The sequence below is a fragment of the Drosophila tropicalis genome, unplaced genomic scaffold, assembly GCF_018151085.1.
Source record: "Drosophila tropicalis isolate 14030-0801.00 unplaced genomic scaffold, ASM1815108v1 contig_443, whole genome shotgun sequence".
Taxonomy (NCBI): Eukaryota; Metazoa; Arthropoda; class Insecta; order Diptera; family Drosophilidae; genus Drosophila; species Drosophila tropicalis.
Genome location: NW_027172907.1, coordinates 758,992 through 777,303, shown reverse-complemented (window position 1 = coordinate 777,303; position 18,312 = coordinate 758,992). Strand labels below are relative to the sequence as shown.

At 38.0% G+C, this 18,312-nt stretch overlaps 3 protein-coding genes across 6 annotated transcripts in view; 1 reads left to right on the top strand and 2 right to left on the bottom strand.

Moving 5' to 3' along the window:
* Dbx overlaps window positions 1-2,177 on the top strand; it is a 50,589-nt gene extending 48,412 nt beyond the window's left edge. For 2 of the 3 annotated variants that reach the window (XM_068286262.1, XM_068286260.1), the window contains one exon: window positions 1,269-2,171. In XM_068286262.1, the coding sequence (XP_068142363.1) occupies window positions 1,269-2,120 (852 nt within the window). In that variant the 3' untranslated portion in view covers window positions 2,121-2,171. Of the gene's footprint in view, window positions 1-1,268 lie in introns of all 3 variants that reach the window. The other variant, XM_068286259.1, reaches the window with a different exon arrangement.
* A 5,744-nt stretch (window positions 2,178-7,921) lies between these two features.
* LOC137573853 (sodium-coupled monocarboxylate transporter 1) lies at window positions 7,922-10,612 on the bottom strand. Its single transcript, XM_068285913.1, is given in 7 exon segments — window positions 7,922-8,469; window positions 8,534-9,004; window positions 9,066-9,425; window positions 9,488-9,603; window positions 9,687-9,848; window positions 9,915-10,331; window positions 10,334-10,612. Coding segments are annotated over 7 exon segments (2,079 nt in total). The 3' UTR covers window positions 7,922-8,195.
* LOC137573854 (uncharacterized) lies at window positions 10,538-13,858 on the bottom strand. Of its 2 annotated transcripts, none has more exons than XM_068285914.1 (2): window positions 13,685-13,858; window positions 10,538-10,676 (listed from the first exon to the last, which is right to left on the bottom strand). In XM_068285914.1, the coding sequence occupies exon 1, from the start codon at window positions 13,842-13,844 to the stop codon at window positions 13,767-13,769; it is 78 nt and encodes a 25-aa protein (XP_068142015.1). In that variant the 5' UTR covers window positions 13,845-13,858; the 3' UTR covers window positions 10,538-10,676; window positions 13,685-13,766. The 2 variants fall into 2 exon arrangements, with proteins under 2 accessions (XP_068142015.1, XP_068142016.1); XM_068285915.1 differs by having other exon boundaries at window positions 10,595-10,676; window positions 13,716-13,858.
* Window positions 13,859-18,312: the final 4,454 nt, after the last annotated feature.

Sequence of the window (18,312 nt, the reverse complement as noted above, 5' to 3'; positions counted from 1 at the left end):
GCCCCCCCCCCACCATCACCCCTTAGGCGTCATCCTTGAGGGGGTTGGGGGAGGAATACATATATATAGAGAAATCTCTGCGGTTAATCGCTTGTTTAACATGTCAGCAATTTTGTTGTTTATTTATTTATATTGCTGCAGAGATTAAAAGAGGGTGGAGGGCGAGAGAGAGAGAGACGGCTGGTTGGGTGAGTCCTTCAATTTTCTGCTTGAATTTTTCTTAAAAATTGCCCACACAAATCTAATTATCAAAGTTAGAGACAGAGAGACAGAGAGTGAAAGGAGGAGGAAGTGGGTGAGACTCTCATAAATTTTGTTGCAAAATTTTGTTACAAAGTGCGAATGTCCTGCTGTGTGTCAGAGAGTCCTGGATAAACACCCACTGCATAATAACTCAAAAACAGTTGCAAATCACATTGAGGCGGTTGAGACCGATGATTGGTGTGTGCTCTGTGGTGTGGGGTGTGGGGTGGTTACTTTGCGATTGCCATCGGCTTCGAGTATCTATCTATGGTCCTTTTGCTTGCCTGTCAGTTGCAGTCCAGTCCAGACCAGACCACCAGGCCATGTCAGGCCGTGGCCAGGATCCAGGAGAAAGTGAGAGCCAGAGACAACAACTTGCAAACAATTTTTGCTGGACCAACTTTTTCCGGGTGGGCCACAGCTCAGCACAGTGGGGCATAGGTACACATTCCACCATCTAATGTTTGTGTCTTGCCATTTTCCATCGACTTTGTATCACTGTGCAAGCACACTCTCTAGTGTGGCTCTAATCAATTTAGCAGTCGTTTAGGGAAAATGTCTCTAATTTGCATTTATTATGGATATGCCTGAACGTCTGGTGTTGGCATTGCAGTTCAAACTTTCTGGCCCCGACCACGCCCACACACACGACATACATACATACCTCTCTCCATCCCCCTAACTCCCCAATTCATCTAATAACCATTTACCATTTACCCATTTCCATTCCCATTGCTCTGTACCACAGAAACTTTGGCCAAAAAGTTGTTTTTGCGTGACCAAAATTTTGCTGGCCCATGAATTTATCTCGATAGACAGTGACAGAGAGTGAGAGAGAGGGGGTAAGAGAAGATCCCCTGCGGCCATGAAAAGTTGGCTAAAACTTTTCTTTTCCCTGTCCCTGCATTGGACAGCCTTCCATCCATCTATCCAACCACCCATCTGTAGTTTTTTGGACATTTTCCAATTATACCCATTTCATTAGCAACTCTTTTTTTTCTCTTCCTTCTTAATACAATTTGCAGGTAAAAATTTGGTTTCAAAATCGCCGCATGAAATGGCGCAACTCCAAGGAACGCGAACTTCTTGCCAATGGGGGTTCACGTGACCAGACGCTGCCCAATAAGAATAACCCCAATCCGGATTTGTCCGATGCCAAATGCGATCGCCCATTAACCCCGCTATCGCCCTCGCTGCTATCGCCCAATGGCAGTGCCTCACCGCCACCATCTTCGCTTCCACCACTGCCATCGAGTAATGGAGGCATAGTTGGGGCCAAGGATGAACCGCCGGCAGCAGCTGTCACACCCAAATCACCGCAATCTGCCAGCAGCAGAAGCTCGCCCAGTCTCATGGGTAGCCATTCCTCGACTGGTTTTGGTCTTCAACTCAGCTCGCCACCGCCGCTGTTAACCAGCATCAAGATGAATGATCAATCGTCGGCCACACCGACACCAACACCAACCATAACCACAACATCGTCGGCCGCCTCCTCGCCGCCAGTTACCACAGCTGCTGAGTTTCAGGCCAAGATCAATGCTGAGATGCAAAAGCAATTGGTGGCCGCTGATCTAAAATTCAAACTCGAGACCAGCATCCAGGAGGCCAAGCAGCGTCGCTTTGAGCAACTGCAGCAGCAATTGCATCATTCCCCTCATTTTACAGCCATGCGGGAAGTGGAGTTGGCTGCGGCAGCTGCAGCGGCTCAACTACATCATCATCACCAGCAGCAGCAGCAACAGCAGCAACAACAACAGCAACAACAGCAGCAGCAGCAACAGGCTCCTCCGCTCCAGAGTGCAGAATTCATGAAACTCTATTACGATGACTATGATGACTCCAATTCTGATAGCGATGAGGAGATCAGTGTGACGTGATTTCAAAAATCAAGTATAATGATTTGTAAATATATATCTGTGAGTTTTTTTTTTTTTTTTTTGTGTGTCTTAAATTGTAAGTTAATAAATCTTAATCAAACATAATTGTATTTAAATGTATGCATACAATTTTTTTGAAATTTAAACTTCATTAAAAAATAAACGTCTTTGAAACTTTACGAAAACTTTCAAAACTAAATGGAAACAACAATAAGTTACTTTACATATCATATCTACTTGAATGGCGAATTCTACGAGCTTTAAGCTTGACCCAAAGCCTGAAAGTCATTTCAAGTTTCACGATCATTTGAAATTCCGAATGAACTTGACTAGATTTCTACCGTTCAAGCATTTAAACATCGTTTCTTATCACCGTACAAAGCATTAGAGCTAAAACTAGTTGAGAATTACAACCAAATGAAGCAAAAGCAAGGCAAAGCTTGCAACACAAGAGGTTCTTACCTAGGGTGTTATCAGAATTGTGTTAGATACAAATTGCCGATCTACATCTATATTGTAATATTATCTTAAAATGGATCCAACTTTTAGCTTTTGAGCTTTTACTATTTGCAAGGCTCAATTGACTATGAACTCTTTTAAAAACATTACTAAGTTTTAATTCTTTGTACAAATTTTAAATACCCTTTCCTTCGGTCAAGAAGTAGAGGCATTTTAAGGAACTAAAGATCTTTTGGTTATCTTGAAATGCATTTCATTTACTGAATGTTTGGGAACAAGATTCGTCCTGATCCTTCAAAGGACTCGCGAGATATTCGCCATTTTGTCATAAACAAAAAAGTCCTTTTATCTCAGCTTCCCGAAGGACATTCCAGGAGCCGATAGTGACCAAAGGACATCCTGATCGTCCTTTAAATGACCGAGTTATAAGGACATTTGTAGTTTTTTGTCACTTTTTTGGCATTTTTCTGACCTCCCCCCTTACAAAAATTCGATCAAAATTTTTGGAAGGATATTGAAAATCCTTGAATGCAGATCGATAGTCCTGATCCTGGAGGCTCCAAAAATGGATGTCCTGGCGAAATCGATCAATGTCCTGCCGAGATATGGCGTCGAGAAAATTATCCTTTTTTGCGTTTTTTAGCTCTAGAATCCACAAATCCTGGCGCAGGACGAAAGGACATGGTCTCCTAGAAGGTCCTTGATGATCTCTATCGATTGGCATCAAAAAAACTTGGGGTCGTCTAAGGATGCAGGACATGCAATTTTCTGAAAAGGACCTTTTTTGCAGCTATTTAAAGGACATTCCAGGACATGGTAATGTCAGACGACGCGCTTGAAAAAGGACTTCCATCCAAGGCCCAAGGACATCCCGCTCATCCTTAAAACTGCCGAGTTATTAGCACTTTTATGTTTTTTTAACTTGTAATTTTTTCCAAGTCCCAAATTTAATGCAATTTTTTCCAAGTCCCAAATTCAAGCAAAAGATCAAAAAATCTGAAGAAAACTACAAAATCCTTAATATCTCAGCTCTCCGAAGGACTATCGGGATGTCCTTTGCACCAACAATAGTCCTCAATGATTGGAATGTTTGGGCACAACATTCGTCCTGATCCTTCAAAGGACTCGCGAGATATTCGCTATTTTGTCATAAACAAAAAAGTCCTTTTATCTCAGCTTCCCGAAGGACATTCCAGGAGCCGATAGTGTCAGTCGATGCGGATCATCAAGGACTACAATCTGACCAAAGCACATCCTGATCGTCCTTTAAATGACCGAGTTATAAGGACATTTGTAGTTTTTTGTCACTTTTTTGGCATTTTTCTGACCTCCCCCCTTACAAAAATTCGATCAAAATTTTTGGAAGGATATTGAAAATCCTTAAATGCAGATCGATAGTCCTGATCCTGGAGGCTCCAAAAATGGATGTCCTGGCGAAATCGATCAATGTCCTGCCGAGATATGGCGTCGAGAAAATTATCCTTTTTTGCGTTTTTTAGCTCTAGAATCCACAAATCCTGGCGCAGGACGAAAGGACATGGTCTCCTAGAAGGTCCTTGATGATCTCTATCGATTGGCATCAAAAAAACTTGGGGTCGTCTAAGGATGCAGGACATGCAATTTTCTGAAAAGGACCTTTTTTGCAGCTATTTAAAGGACATTCCAGGACATGGTAATGTCAGACAACACGCTTGAAAAAGGACTTCCATCCAAGGCCCAAGGACATCCCGCTCATCCTTAAAACTGCCGAGTTATTAGCACTTTTATGTTTTTTTAACTTGTAATTTTTTCCAAGTCCCAAATTTAATGCAATTTTTTCCAAGTCCCAAATTCAAGCAAAAGATCAAAAAATCTGAAGAAAACTACAAAATCCTTAATATCTCAGCTCTCCGAAGGACTATCGGGATGTCCTTTGCACCAACAATAGTCCTCAATGATTGGAATGTTTGGGCACAACATTCGTCCTGATCCTTCAAAGGACTCGCGAGATATTCGCTATTTTGTCATAAACAAAAAAGTCCTTTTATCTCAGCTTCCCGAAGGACATTCCAGGAGCCGATAGTGTCAGTCGATGCGGATCATCAAGGACTACAATCTGACCAAAGCACATCCTGATCGTCCTTTAAATGACCGAGTTATAAGGACATTTGTAGTTTTTTGTCACTTTTTTTGGCATTTTTCTGACCTTACAAAAATTCGATCAAAATTTTTGGAAGGATATTGAAAATCCTTAAATGCAGATCGATAGTCCTGATCCTGGAGGCTCCAAAAAAGGATGTCCTGGCGAAATCGATCAATGTCCCGCCGAGATATGGCGTCGAGAAAATTATCATTTTTTGCGTTTTTTAGCTCTAGAATCCACAAGACCTGGCGCAGGACGAAAGGACATGGTCTCCTAGAAGGTCCTTGATGATCTCTATCGATTGGCATCAAAAAAAGGAGGGGTCGTCTAAGGATGCAGGACATGCAATTTTCTGAAAAGGACCTTTTTTGCAGCTATTTAAAGGACATTCCAGGACGTGGCAATGCCAATAGATGCGCAATGACAAGGACTTCCTTCATGCCACAGGATATTAAAATTATACTTTAAACGACTGAGTTATTAGCACTTTTTTTGTTTTATGGACTTGTAATTTTTAATTGAATGAAAAAATAAAAAAAAATTTTATTAAATGTGTAACGGACTTTTGGGCATTTGAATTTTTAAATTAAACCGACAGGCGGGATTTTTGAATTTGGCGGGCAGCGAAATTTGATCTTTTAACGACAAAATTCGCACTGGAGAAAATATGAAGTACCAGGCCAACAGAATTACTTAGTAGGCAACTGCTTTAAAATTTTTATAAAATGTGTAACGGACTTTTGGGCATTTGAATATTTAAATATAACCGCCAGGCGAATTTTTTGAATTTTGCGGGCGACGAAATTCGATCATTTAACGACGAAATTCGCACTGGAGAAAATATGAAGTACCAGGCCAACAGAATTACTTAGTAGGCAACTGCTTTAAAATTTTTATTAAATGTGTAACGGACTTTTGGGCATTTGAATTTTTAAATTAAACCGACAGGCGGGATTTTTGAATTTGGCGGGCGACGAAATTCGATCTTTTAACGACGAAATTCGCACTGGAGAAAATATGAAGTACCAGGCCAACAGAATTACTTAGTAGGCAACTGCTTTAAAATTTTTATTAAATGTGTAACGGACTTTTGGGCATTTGAATATTTAAATATAACCGCCAGGCGAATTTTTTGAATTTGGCGGGCGACGAAATTCGATCATTTAACGACGAAATTCGCACTGGAGAAAATATGAAGTACCAGGCCAACAGAATTACTTAGTAGGCAACTGCTTTAAAATTTTTATTAAATGTGTAACGGACTTTTGGGCATTTGAATTTTTTAAATTAAACCGACAGGCGGGATTTTTGAATTTGGCGGGCGACGAAATTCGATCTTTTAACGACGAAATTCGCATTGGAGAAAATATGAAGTACCAGGCCAACAGAATTACTTAGTAGGCAACTGCTTTAAAATTTTTATAAAATGTGTAACGGACTTTTGGGCATTTGAATATTTAAATATAACCGCCAGGCGAATTTTTTGAATTTTGCGGGCGACGAAATTCGATCATTTAACGACGAAATTCGCACTGGAGAAAATATGAAGTACCAGGCCAACAGAATTACTTAGTAGGCAACTGCTTTAAAATTTTTATTAAATGTGTAACGGACTTTTGGGCATTTGAATTTTTAAATTAAACCGACAGGCGGGATTTTTGAATTTGGCGGGCGACGAAATTCTATCTTTTAACGACGAAATTCGCACTGGAGAAAATATGAAGTACCAGGCCAACAGAATTACTTAGTAGGCAACTGCTTTAAAATTTTTATAAAATGTGTAACGGACTTTTGGGCATTTGAATTTTTAAATTAAACCGACAGGCGGGATTTTTGAATTTGGCGGGCGACGAAATTCGATCTTTTAACGACGAAATTCGCATTGGAGAAAATATGAAGTACCAGGCCAACAGAATTACTTAGTAGGCAACTGCTTTAAAATTTTTATAAAATGTGTAACGGACTTTTGGGCATTTGAATATTTAAATATAACCGCCAGGCGAATTTTTTGAATTTTGCGGGCGACGAAATTCGACCATTTAACGACGAAATTCGCACTGGAGAAAATATGAAGTACCAGGCCAACAGAATTACTTAGTAGGCAACTGCTTTAAAATTTTTATTAAATGTGTAACGGACTTTTGGGCATTTGAATTTTTAAATTAAACCGACAGGCGGGATTTTTGAATTTGGCGGGCGACGAAATTCGATCTTTTAACGACGAAATTCGCACTGGAGAAAATATGAAGTACCAGGCCAACAGAATTACTTAGTAGGCGACTGACTTAAATTTTTTTTAAATTTGGACAAAATCCGTGATATCTCGGGTCCCTGCAGGACTATAGATATACCTTTTGCACCAACTATAGTCCTTGATGGTCCGCATTTTTTGACACCATTTTAGTCCTGATCCTTAAAAGGACTCACGAGATATTTACCATTTTTTCTCAAATAGAAAAGTTATTTTACCTCAGCTGCCCGAAGGACATTCCAGGATCTGTTAGTGTTAGTCAAAACAGGTCATCAAGGATAAACATCTGCCCAAAGGACATCCTGATCGTCCTTGAAATGGCTGAATAAAAAGGACTTTTTTTGATTTTTTGCGATTGTTTGCCATTTTTCTGACTATCCCCATTACAAAAATTCGAATAAATGCATTACGATAGTCCTGATCCAGGAGGCCCCAAAACAGGATGTCTTGGTGAAATCGATCAATGTCCTGCCGAGATATGGCGTCGAGAAAATTATCCTGTTTTGCGTTTTTTAGCTCTAGAATCCACAAATCCTGGCGCAGGACGAAAGGACATGGTCTCCTAGAAGGTCCTTGATGATCTCTATCGATTGGATTAAAAAAAACTTGGGGTCGTCTAAGGATGCAGGACATGCAATTTTCTGAAAAGGACCTTTTTTGCAGCTATTTAAAGGACATTCCAGGACATGGTAATGTCAGTCGACGCGCTTGAAAAAGGACTTCCATCTGACCCAACGACATCCCGCTCATCCTTAAAACTGCCGAGTTATTAGCACTTTTATGTTTTTTTAATTTTTTAATTTTTAATTTTTTCCAAGTCCCAAATTTAATGCAATTTTTTTTACTGAAATTTCGCATTACTTTTCCATAAAGAAAGTAAAAGTAGTAAAAATTTATGAAAAAACTTTTCAACTAGGTGGTTCATTCAAAAATCTCGATTGTTTGAACTTTGGCTAGATCCAATTTAAGTTATTTTTTCAAAGATTTATTTATGGTTTTACTTAAAATCAAAATACAATATGTATATAAATTCACGTTCATGGTTAAAATTAGTAAACCGTGTACACAGAGAATACTGTCAATAGATCTTACAAACTATAAATCACTCCAATCGACTAATCTAAACAAAAAAAAAAAAAAAAAAAAAAAGACGAAAAAAAAAAGATTGTTGACTTTGTACATAGAGGTTACAGTTACACAAGAGGAATACGTTGCATATCGGCACTCAGATTGGATTTGGTTCTCATTCGTCATCGATGCGTATGGCATGATTGACATGACCCTCGGCATTGGTTGACTCCTTTGGTAAATTGCTGGTGAATTGCACAGGTGCCTCACCCTTGAAGATTTCCTGGGAAATGGCGGGATTATCAATGCCCTTGGCCGAGGTTATTTTAAGGACATTGCGTCGTTGGATGAAATCAATGATTAGCGAGATAAGCCAACCCAGGAATACGGTCAAGAGGCAACCAATCATGCTGTACCACATGTAACTTAAACGGAAAATGGGCCAGGACCTAAAACAAAAGATACGTTTCAATGTCGGAACGTTTATATATTTTTACTGACAATGAGACTTACGTGAAACCTCCTTCCTCCTGGTGGTTGGTGGGTGACAGTGGCTCACGAAGTAGATCTTCAATTTTATTTGTCACATTCACATGACAATCACAATTTTCAATTGATGTGGGCAATGGTGGAGACTCCACATTGGCTATTTGTGCCACCACGCCCACAAATATGACCAGAGACAGTGAGAGAAGACCGCCATAGAAGGCTCCCTTGGTATTTGCCTGCTTACACGCAATACCCAAGACAAAGAGGCCCAATGTGACACCACCAACCAGGCCATTTAGAGTCAAGGTGGCTTGTAAAACACCACCCAGATGCTCCACAATGAAAACCAAACCAAATGAGGCAATACCAAAGCCCAGCGACATCCATTTGGCATATAAAGCTCCCTTTTCGGGTGAGATTTTAATATTCATGCCATTGACTAGTAAATCCTCGCAGGTGACTGCCGACAAAGAGTTCAAGGCCGACGCCACAGTTCTAAACGAGGAAATTTCAATTCAGTATAGAAACTAAACAAATGCCAAATGATGGAACTCACCCCAAACTGGCTGCAAAAATGCCAGCCACAAACAGTCCAGCTATGCTATAAATATGTTCATAGGTATTGATCACATAGTAGGGTAACAGTTGATCCGTTGCCGTAATTCGGCCCACAGTCAAGGGATCACAGTCGGCATAGTGATTGAAGACCATTAGGCCAGTATAGAAATTCAATAGAAATACACCAATCAATCCCAGAATGGCGAATCCCAGAGCAATTTTGGCCAGCTTGAGACTCTTGAGCGACATGCACTTCTGCACCGAGGCCTGATTCGTGCAGAAGAGAGAGGTCCAATAGAAGAATCCACCAATAACCACAGACCAAACGGTGTGTCGTGTCGTCGGATTGGGATCCATGCTGCAAGATATACATTTGTATGTTAGTTACCTTTAGAAGAAGTTACAAATTCTGTTTCTTACTTGAAGAATTCTAAACGTTGACGTTCGGCAGCAGTTTGAAAGACCTGCACAGGATTTCCACTATAGAAAGAGCCCAGGCCAACAATCACAACCAAGGATACAGCCAGAACAGCAGCCTGCAAAATATATAAATTCAAGAATTAGTCTTGTTCACTTAGATATAAGAGATTTAGGGTTAACAATTTCAAGGTAAGCCCACCTGAAATGAATCAGCAATGACCACAGCCTTCATGCCGCCTTGTGAGGAATAGAAGACACACACTACATAGATCAAGACAACGGCGATTTTTGTATCCAATCCAGTGGCCTTGGACAAGGCAATGGCTGGAGCTAGAACAGCCACTGCCGTATAGAAGCACATCTGAAAGAAAGAAGCAAGAAAATAAGTCCACTAACTCCTCTTAGGTAAAGGATAAAGTCAACTTACCTGTATGACATAGAGTACTGCACCCAATATTCGAATTTCCTTGCCAAAACGTATACCAAGGTATTCGTAGCAGCTGGTCAACTCCATTTTAAAGTAAATGGGATAGAAGATTTTAACAGCCACGGGTATGACCATTACCATGGGTATCACAATCAATACGAATTGTGTGCCCTGGAAATACATTTCCGATGGATTGCCCAATAGCTCAATTGCGGTTATGAAACTTGTGGTCAAACTGAGGGTTACTGGAAAGATGCTCATCTCGGAGCCCAATAGAAATTCATTGGAAGAGCTGCCACCCTTCTGGAAGAAGCCATAGAATATGCCAATGCCCAAAGAGATGACCAGCATGGATAGCAAGATGAAATAATCGAAACCAGAGAAAGTCGCCTTATGCTTGGGTTCACTGCATTCCTCAATAAACCGTCACCGGAGTCAATATGTTGGGCTTTGTATGCCTCAAGCAGTAAGGTGGCTGCATTATTGAATTCCACACGTTCTCCGGATGAATCTGCTGCTCCTCCACCGCTTCCTGCTGCAGCTTCTCCACGTACAATCAAGTACTTTTGACTGGGCAATATGGCAACTGATGCACCAGAATTTGGTGGTGCCTGATCTTGGAGGGCATAGGCACTTATAGAATGTGCCAAAGCACACAAAGTGAGCAACTTCAAAATGGTATCCTGTGTGGCAAACATTCCGACAGATGACAATCTATTCCTGGTTGGTGTAGGTAATCTTCGCCTTCTCCCAGTTCAAAACCTGGAAAAACAATGTACATACATACGTATATTTATGCGGTTAGATCATGACAAGATCAAGGTTTCATTAAAGAATATTGCATCTGGTCGGGCAAGGGGTTAGGCGGAGGAGGCAATTTCTTGACTTGGGTGTGCCATTAATTAATTAAGTGATCTCTGTAAACGATGCCGATGCCGATGCCAATGGCCAGAGAGTGGCGGCCGCTTCATGTTCAAGTACAAATATATTATACATTTCCTTAAACAAACAATTTCATTTAAGTGTAATTGCTTTCATTATTATTGTTATTATTACTACTACATATTGATCAATTTTTTTTTTTTTCGGTGACACTTGTTCAATGCCAAACAAAGCATGACAAAACCAAAAGGCCAAAAAACAAAAAAGGGTCTTTGACTTGAGGCACGTTCTCCAAGGGATGATACTCTTCGTGACAATTCTTAATGGAATTGTTAGTTTTTAGATGAATTCCTTTAAAAAAAAAAAAGAATCCTTTTTGCATTTTTCTATCTAATATTTAATCTAAAGCAATATTATAATATATACAAAATCTTCCAGTGAGCCATATGTCATGATGTATAGATTACTATAAAACTAGTTCAGAAATGATAAGATATAGAAAAAACTGCTAGACTTAAGTCGAAATTTTTTATAGACCCTTTGGGGAATGCGCTGCAAAAATACTTCCCATCTATTTACTAAAAATTATCTGAGATATGTATATGCCTTTGAAAGTGGTAAATTTTACCTGGATTCTCCCTCATCGATGTGATGATGTCACAAATGTTGGAAAGAAATAGATGTTTTCTTGGACTTTTTTATTGTCCATGATTGGAACTTTGAGGGTATGACTTTATCCTAGATACGTATGTATGTATATGTATGTATATGGATAATGAATGTTTTATTAAAGTATCGTATTTTTAGGTTCCTTTTGAGAAAAACAACTTTTAAACTTTGATTCTATATGGTTAACAGGCTTACTCTTGAACTAAGCCCATTTTTAATCCCAATGGATCCCAATGGCTCTTAGCCGAAGTCAGGAATGAGATCGTGAGATTGATTTAAACAGATGGACATGGGTATATCAACTTGGTCTCTCATGCTGATCAAGCATATTTATACCTTAATGGGAAGTTATCCTATAGAAGATAAATGCATTCTATTTCAAAATCCGTTACACACATTTATCGACGTATAGAAAGCTTTCTCACATGAACATAAGAAACTAAAGAATTAGACAAGAAATTGTTCTGAAATATGTTTAAGATATAGGAAAAGTTCATAGGTTTTCCACATGCCAGAGGCCCAATCGATGGCAATTAATTGCCCCAACCAACAAACAAAACATATACACACACACCATCACACACACACGCAGAGAGACATTCAACACCCATTTAAATGAACTGCACCTAGAAGCAGGCCTACCAATTCAATCTAATGAATATGCAACTTGCAAAACTATCCAAAGAATAACAGCTTCCAGCTCCTGCCACACACATCCAAAGACGTGAAGGAGGAGGAGGAGGCGAAGAGATAGCGAGAAAGAGAGAGAGAGAATGTGTGTTTTTTTCTCTTTTTATTGAGATTTAAGCGAATTTAACTGGTTTATATCGGAGCCCAGTGACTTTTACCAGATTGTGCCAGTTTGGGCCAGAAATTGATCAGAGCCAGAAGCGAGTGTGAGCAAGTTAAATAAGTAAGTAATATGCGCCTCTTATGGTGGAAAAGCGGCTATCGGTCAGTCAGTCAGTCAGTTGGCCCTCTGTACCTATGCCGTTTAAGCATGGCTCAAAGGGCACTCAGCAGGAGAAAGCCCCAAAGAGTGAAAATCGTATAATTAAAAAGCAGGTCTGTCTCTTACACTCCCCCTCCCTCCACCCTCTCGACCGCCACTCATTGCTCTGATTGATAAATGTGTTCAATGTGTCTGGGCACGCGCCTCGTTTAATTGCCACTGCTGAAGCTGGAATCCCTTTCAGAGTGTCTTCGTGTCGCCAATTGATGTGCGGCCCTCTCGTCTTGTTTTGTTTTTGCCACTTTATCTCTTTTATTATTAATAATAAAAGGCAAGCGACAAATTTACATACACACGCTATTGCATTTGACATGATTTTGCTTTTTAACTGTGGAATCTTCTTGTGTAAGTATATAAACAAAATGTAATATCTCATTTCTCATTTGCTGCTTCACTATTTAATCAATCAAGAGATCACCTATCGATTGAGTAGCCTTTCTTTACCCGAAAATCATTCAAATGATTTGCTTTTCTCAGTTTCCGCTTTCGATTTTCATTTGAACTGTAACCTACTGAGAATCAACTAGTATAACTAATGCCAACAACTTGCTAACTGAGGCTTTCAGGTGTCGCCTAAAATTACCTAATACCATAAAATGTCATTCATCTGGGTTAAAAGTTAGTTCCGCCTTCATGGCAGTTCATTTCGTTTTAATATAAAGGGCATCGATTCATTTCTTTTAACTGACATTTTGACAGAAATTGCCAAAACAAATTCAATTTGTAATAAATTTTAATATGTCTGAGTCAGTAGTAAAAATTATAATATTTATTACCTTTGGCAGTAAAACAAACGATACAGAAAAAATATATATTGGCAATTAGGTAAACAGTTTTATTTTTTTAGCTTAATTATACCTGACAAAGGGAATGGCCAAGAGGAGGGTTAAGAACTTTAGGGGGGGGACGACTTCTTTTACCCCCCATCCCCTTGCGGCGCCCATGTATTACCACCTAGTAATGACTAAAGTCATAATCATTCTAATTTGTTTGACACAACACACATATTGCATGTAACAAATAATCGCAATAGTAAAAGTGGGAAATAATAATTGGTGGGAGGTGGGCGGTTTGAGGGGGGAGGGTTAACACTTAAACAATTTGCATTCTTAGATTAACGGAAATTGATAGAACTTTCACTTAAACACTAGGAAATAATAAATGGAAATAAAAATAAACATTTCAAAGCATTTCACAGTTCATTTACCTTGAAAACGATTAAGTAAAAATAAATGTACTTGAAAATGAAATATCCTTTGACTTTCTCGTTGTTTTTTCGTTGTAGGATTTTAGTATTTCGGTATTTCGTTTAGAAATGTTCTAAATTGTATTTGCAGAATTAGTCCTTGATTGGTTTTATATTTCATTAACGTGATTAAGTTCACTCTATTTGGCACTTGTTTGTTATTTCACTAGGATCCTTGGGTCCTTGTTAGTTTATTTTGAGCACAATATTTTGTGAAAGGATTTGGAGTGTGTGTGTGTGTGTGTGTTACGTATCGATGTTTCGATCGATTGTGATCGCGTTTGAGCACTTGTCTTTAATGGAATTTTGTGTCTTCTGCTTCGTATAGCAGTTCGAACGTATTGACAATTTTCAAATGAATGACTTTTGCAAGCGGCCGTTACGCTATTTTATATAGACCGACAGTCCGGCCGGCCCCACGAAGCTGGCAGCATGAAATCACAGAGTTTTCCCTCCACATACACCAGAGCAGAGCCGAGCAGAGCAGAGCCATAGCTTTTTGTCTCCCAGAGATGCATACAGATCACCATGTCTCCAGCTCTCACACACACACACACACACACATCCAGAGTTTCTTTTGGCGAAAGAGCAAAATTACAAAAAAGAAACAAAAAAACAAATTAAAAACCTATGTCTTGAAAATATTAAAGAAGTTCTTATACCCTTTCACATAAAGGAACTCAATCGATTAATCCAAAACATCCTAGATCAAGTAACTAAATAAATTGATCTGTTAATACTTTAGCTTTATACTTATATAGCAAACTTATTCCTGTGTTCTGTGTTCTTCATGTTATATAATATTCTATCTCAATCTCTCTCTTAGTACATTTACATATATACCCCACCTCAGCGACTAAACTAGTTCTGAAAGTTGAAGTTGACTATTAATGCTGTTCATGGATGCCAAAGTGGAGGGAATCGTTTTGATTAGGGTATTGTAAAGAGCATGTGAGAGACTTAGCCAACAAACAAAACGATCGCTGGCCGTTGGCTGAATCGACAATTGAGTTCATACACAGAGAATCAATTCGTCAGCTTAAAGATGAAGACCCCCAATTAATTGGATGCCTCTGTGTGAGAGTTGTGTGGGAGGATTCTATATACGAACTTCCTCATATCAAATATATATATATATATATAAACTATTTAGGGAATACTATTACTATTGAAAGAATATGGCATTAAATTATCCAACTATAGCAAATGGATAAATGGTTAGGTAACTGTTTTCATATGTAAGTATGTATAAGATAATAACTGAATATACATATGTATTTGTAAATTGTATTATCTAGTTAGATCACGACCTGTTTAAAATAATAAGTCAATATCATGTCTTTAACGCTTAAACTAGTTGGGAATTACAACTACTTCAGGCAGGATTCTTACTCATCTCTAACTGCTTTCATTTTGGATCAGCGTAAAAATCTAGCCACTACGATCTATCTAATAAAGTGAATCTTAATTTTATGTTTATTTAGAATGGAATATCTCTTAATACGTATCGAATTTAAATTGAAAAATTATAAATTTCGTAAAGAATATCTGAATTAAAAATAGGGAATTCCGTTTCACTAAGACATGCTGCTAATACGATTCACTAATATCTCAATTAGTTATTCGTTGCATATTTATAAAAAACAAAAAAACCAAAACCAAAAAAAGGTGATAAAGACACGTTCCACAGAGACCCAGAGAAAACAAAACAGAAGACAAACTTTGGTTTCAACCATAAATCAATAGAATCCATTTAAATCAATAAACTTGAATATGCTATGCCTTGTTATTAGCATAAAATGTGTAAATGAGTATCGCTAATTATCTTTGATGTTTGGGGACAGAGTGAGAGAGCAAATAGTTTTGTTTAGATAAATGTGAAACTTGTTTCCACAAAACAAATCCAAAGATATAATAACTGGGTGCTCTGATTAGCAAGTATCAAATCTATCTATTCATTTAATGTTAGACTAAATGTTTGACAGAGTGTGGCACGCCTACCTAAGCACTAGAGTAAAAACTAAATGCATTTCAATTTAGTTTATGGTGGTTAGTTCTCTGTTTTTTGGTCGTGCTAATAAATAAGTTCAATATTGACTGGAAATTTTTATGGAAAATTTTGGTTTTCAGTGCACTAGAAATAATGTCTTAGGCTGTCGATGGGCAACATTTGCATATCAAATGAGTAATTGCAACATTCTGAGTGATTCATTTAGAAGGATTGTGCGGAAAATACCGGAGACAACTTCTTTGTGGCAGTAAGGAAAGGGATGGAGACATCTGGACACTTTAATCATCAATTGATCCCAAATGATTTTTGCTCGTTGTCATGTTCTTGTGGTGTTTTGTTTTTTTTTTTTTTTTTTGTCATATTTCACGCACACCCACAAATCGAAAATTGAAATGTGTTGTAAACAAAAAACACAATACAACATTTTAATTGCTAGGCAGCAATAGAAAAAGAACAATAACAACAAAAGTTTGTTACTTTTCTAGTTGCGTGATAAAGTATTTGACGGGCTGGGGGAGAATGGCAGAACCCTTTATTAATTTTTTAAGTAATTCATACCCAACAAAGGAAAGGAAAAAAGTGCGCCAATTAATAAAGATTTTATCTTATTTTTTATATACCCTATGCCATGTAGGATATGTCAGGCATATTAAAGAATATAGGAGCCAATTTCTAAATATTTGTTACAATGAGATGACCTTACTATTATATAGTTTCTAAAATTATTAGGAATACTGAAAGTCTGGACCTCAAAAACTTAAGAATTACAAAAAGGTGTTTCTTATCGACTATCAGGTCGAAAAATTATATAAATAAATTTTTGATAAACAAGAGATGTGGACAGGATTCAACTATACTTATGTATATATTCCTGAGTAGCCGTGTTGAAATAGCCAAGTCCGTCTGCGCGTATTAACTTCAGAGACTTGGTACTTAAGCCTTTTATTGCCAAATCAAGATCAAGTTTGACAAAATGTCAGAGCAGATTATAACAATAGAATCAGTATATTTAATTAGGTGTAATAAAAAATCTCATGAAACGAAACGTATTTAGCAAAGTTCATTAAAGGAATTACGAACTTTACAATGACCCACACTACAAAAGTATATTAACTTCGGCTTCTTTTCGTAATTCTCAACTAGTTTAAGCGTTGAAGATGTGCCCATTCTGAAGTTTTTGATTAGCAGAGTTTGCTGTTAATACAATACTAATACTTTTAGAGTAATAAATTGAAGCTGATTAGATTTGGGTTTCAATTGAAAGTTACACTTTACTGGGATAAAAATACATAAGTTCCCAATCTCATTGATAGATTGATTCGGTTAAATTCTCTTAAATCTTTGGTACTTACTTGCCATTGTTGTAGGGTATTTCGAGTTCGGATCTTCTTGACTTGCTGATGGGAGATTTGTTTGGTTTTGTTTTTGTTCTTCTTTTTTTTTATTGTATTTTGCCGCTTCGCCTCAATTGGCGCTGGTTATGCATATATCTTGTGTCTTCTTCTTGTTTTAGTCTTACTTGGATAACGATAACGAGTTCGATCTGGTATGATTTTGATGCTGACAATATGTACATAGGTATGTACATATATTCATTCGGTTAATAGAAAATTATTTGTTTACAATTTCTAACCAACGAGTGTTTAAATTGAAATTGAAATGTGTTTGAAAGTTTTTATGAATTAAATTGTACAATGTGAGTGCGATCTGCAATAATCATAAATTTATATTGAAATTAACAAAACTAGATATGTAACTAATGAAAAACAAAAGAAGATAAAAGAAATCCACGTGCATCTAACATGTTTCAAAGCCCAAAAACGATTTTTAAGGGGAATTCCCCTCAAAACCGAAAAAAAAAACCAAACGCAAAACCAAATTTTTCGGTGCTAAAGGTCAATCTTGGTGTTTTAATCCATTGATTAAAACGCAAATGAAAGAAAATCTGATGACCTTGGTAGGTGCCGAAGTTTGTATACCCTTTCAAGTGTCTTTGTTACTCTCATTTTTGGTTCAGTCACTAATAGTCACTTACAGTGACTTCGTCTATTATGTGTGGTTCGTTCCGACTGCATTCGAGATATACAAACCCTGCAGTATCTAGAAGATCACATGCAAAACTTCAGCACTGTAGCTTTTACGGAGTTTGCGTTGAACCAGAAGGACGGACGGATATGACAATATGTATAAACTCTTGTCACCTTTGTATGATCGGAGATGCTTCCTTTTATGCACTGCATTCTTCTGATCAAATTTAATGTACCCTTTTTGCCGAGGTATAACAACTTTAAGCGTGTTGAATTAATTAATATACTAATCGAAAGCTTAGAGATATGTAACATGTGTAACTAACCCCCTCCCACCTTTGCATGCTTTGAACCACCTTAAAGCAGTTTAAAGCAGTCTGAGAGAAGAAAAAAACAGCAACCAAAACGACATCACACTAACTGGTCGAGCCTCTTCTCCCACTTCGCTGACATCACAAATGGAAATTCGATATTGGACTTTGACAGTGCGAGAGGCAGACATACAGACAACAGAAAGAACTCCAATAAAAAATAAAAACGCATGATTCTTG

What these genes read in the sequence shown, in the direction of transcription:
- LOC137573854 (XM_068285914.1), bottom strand. Translation starts at nt 13,844, where the DNA reads ATGAAATATAAAACCAATCAAGGACTAATTCTGCAAATACAATTTAGA.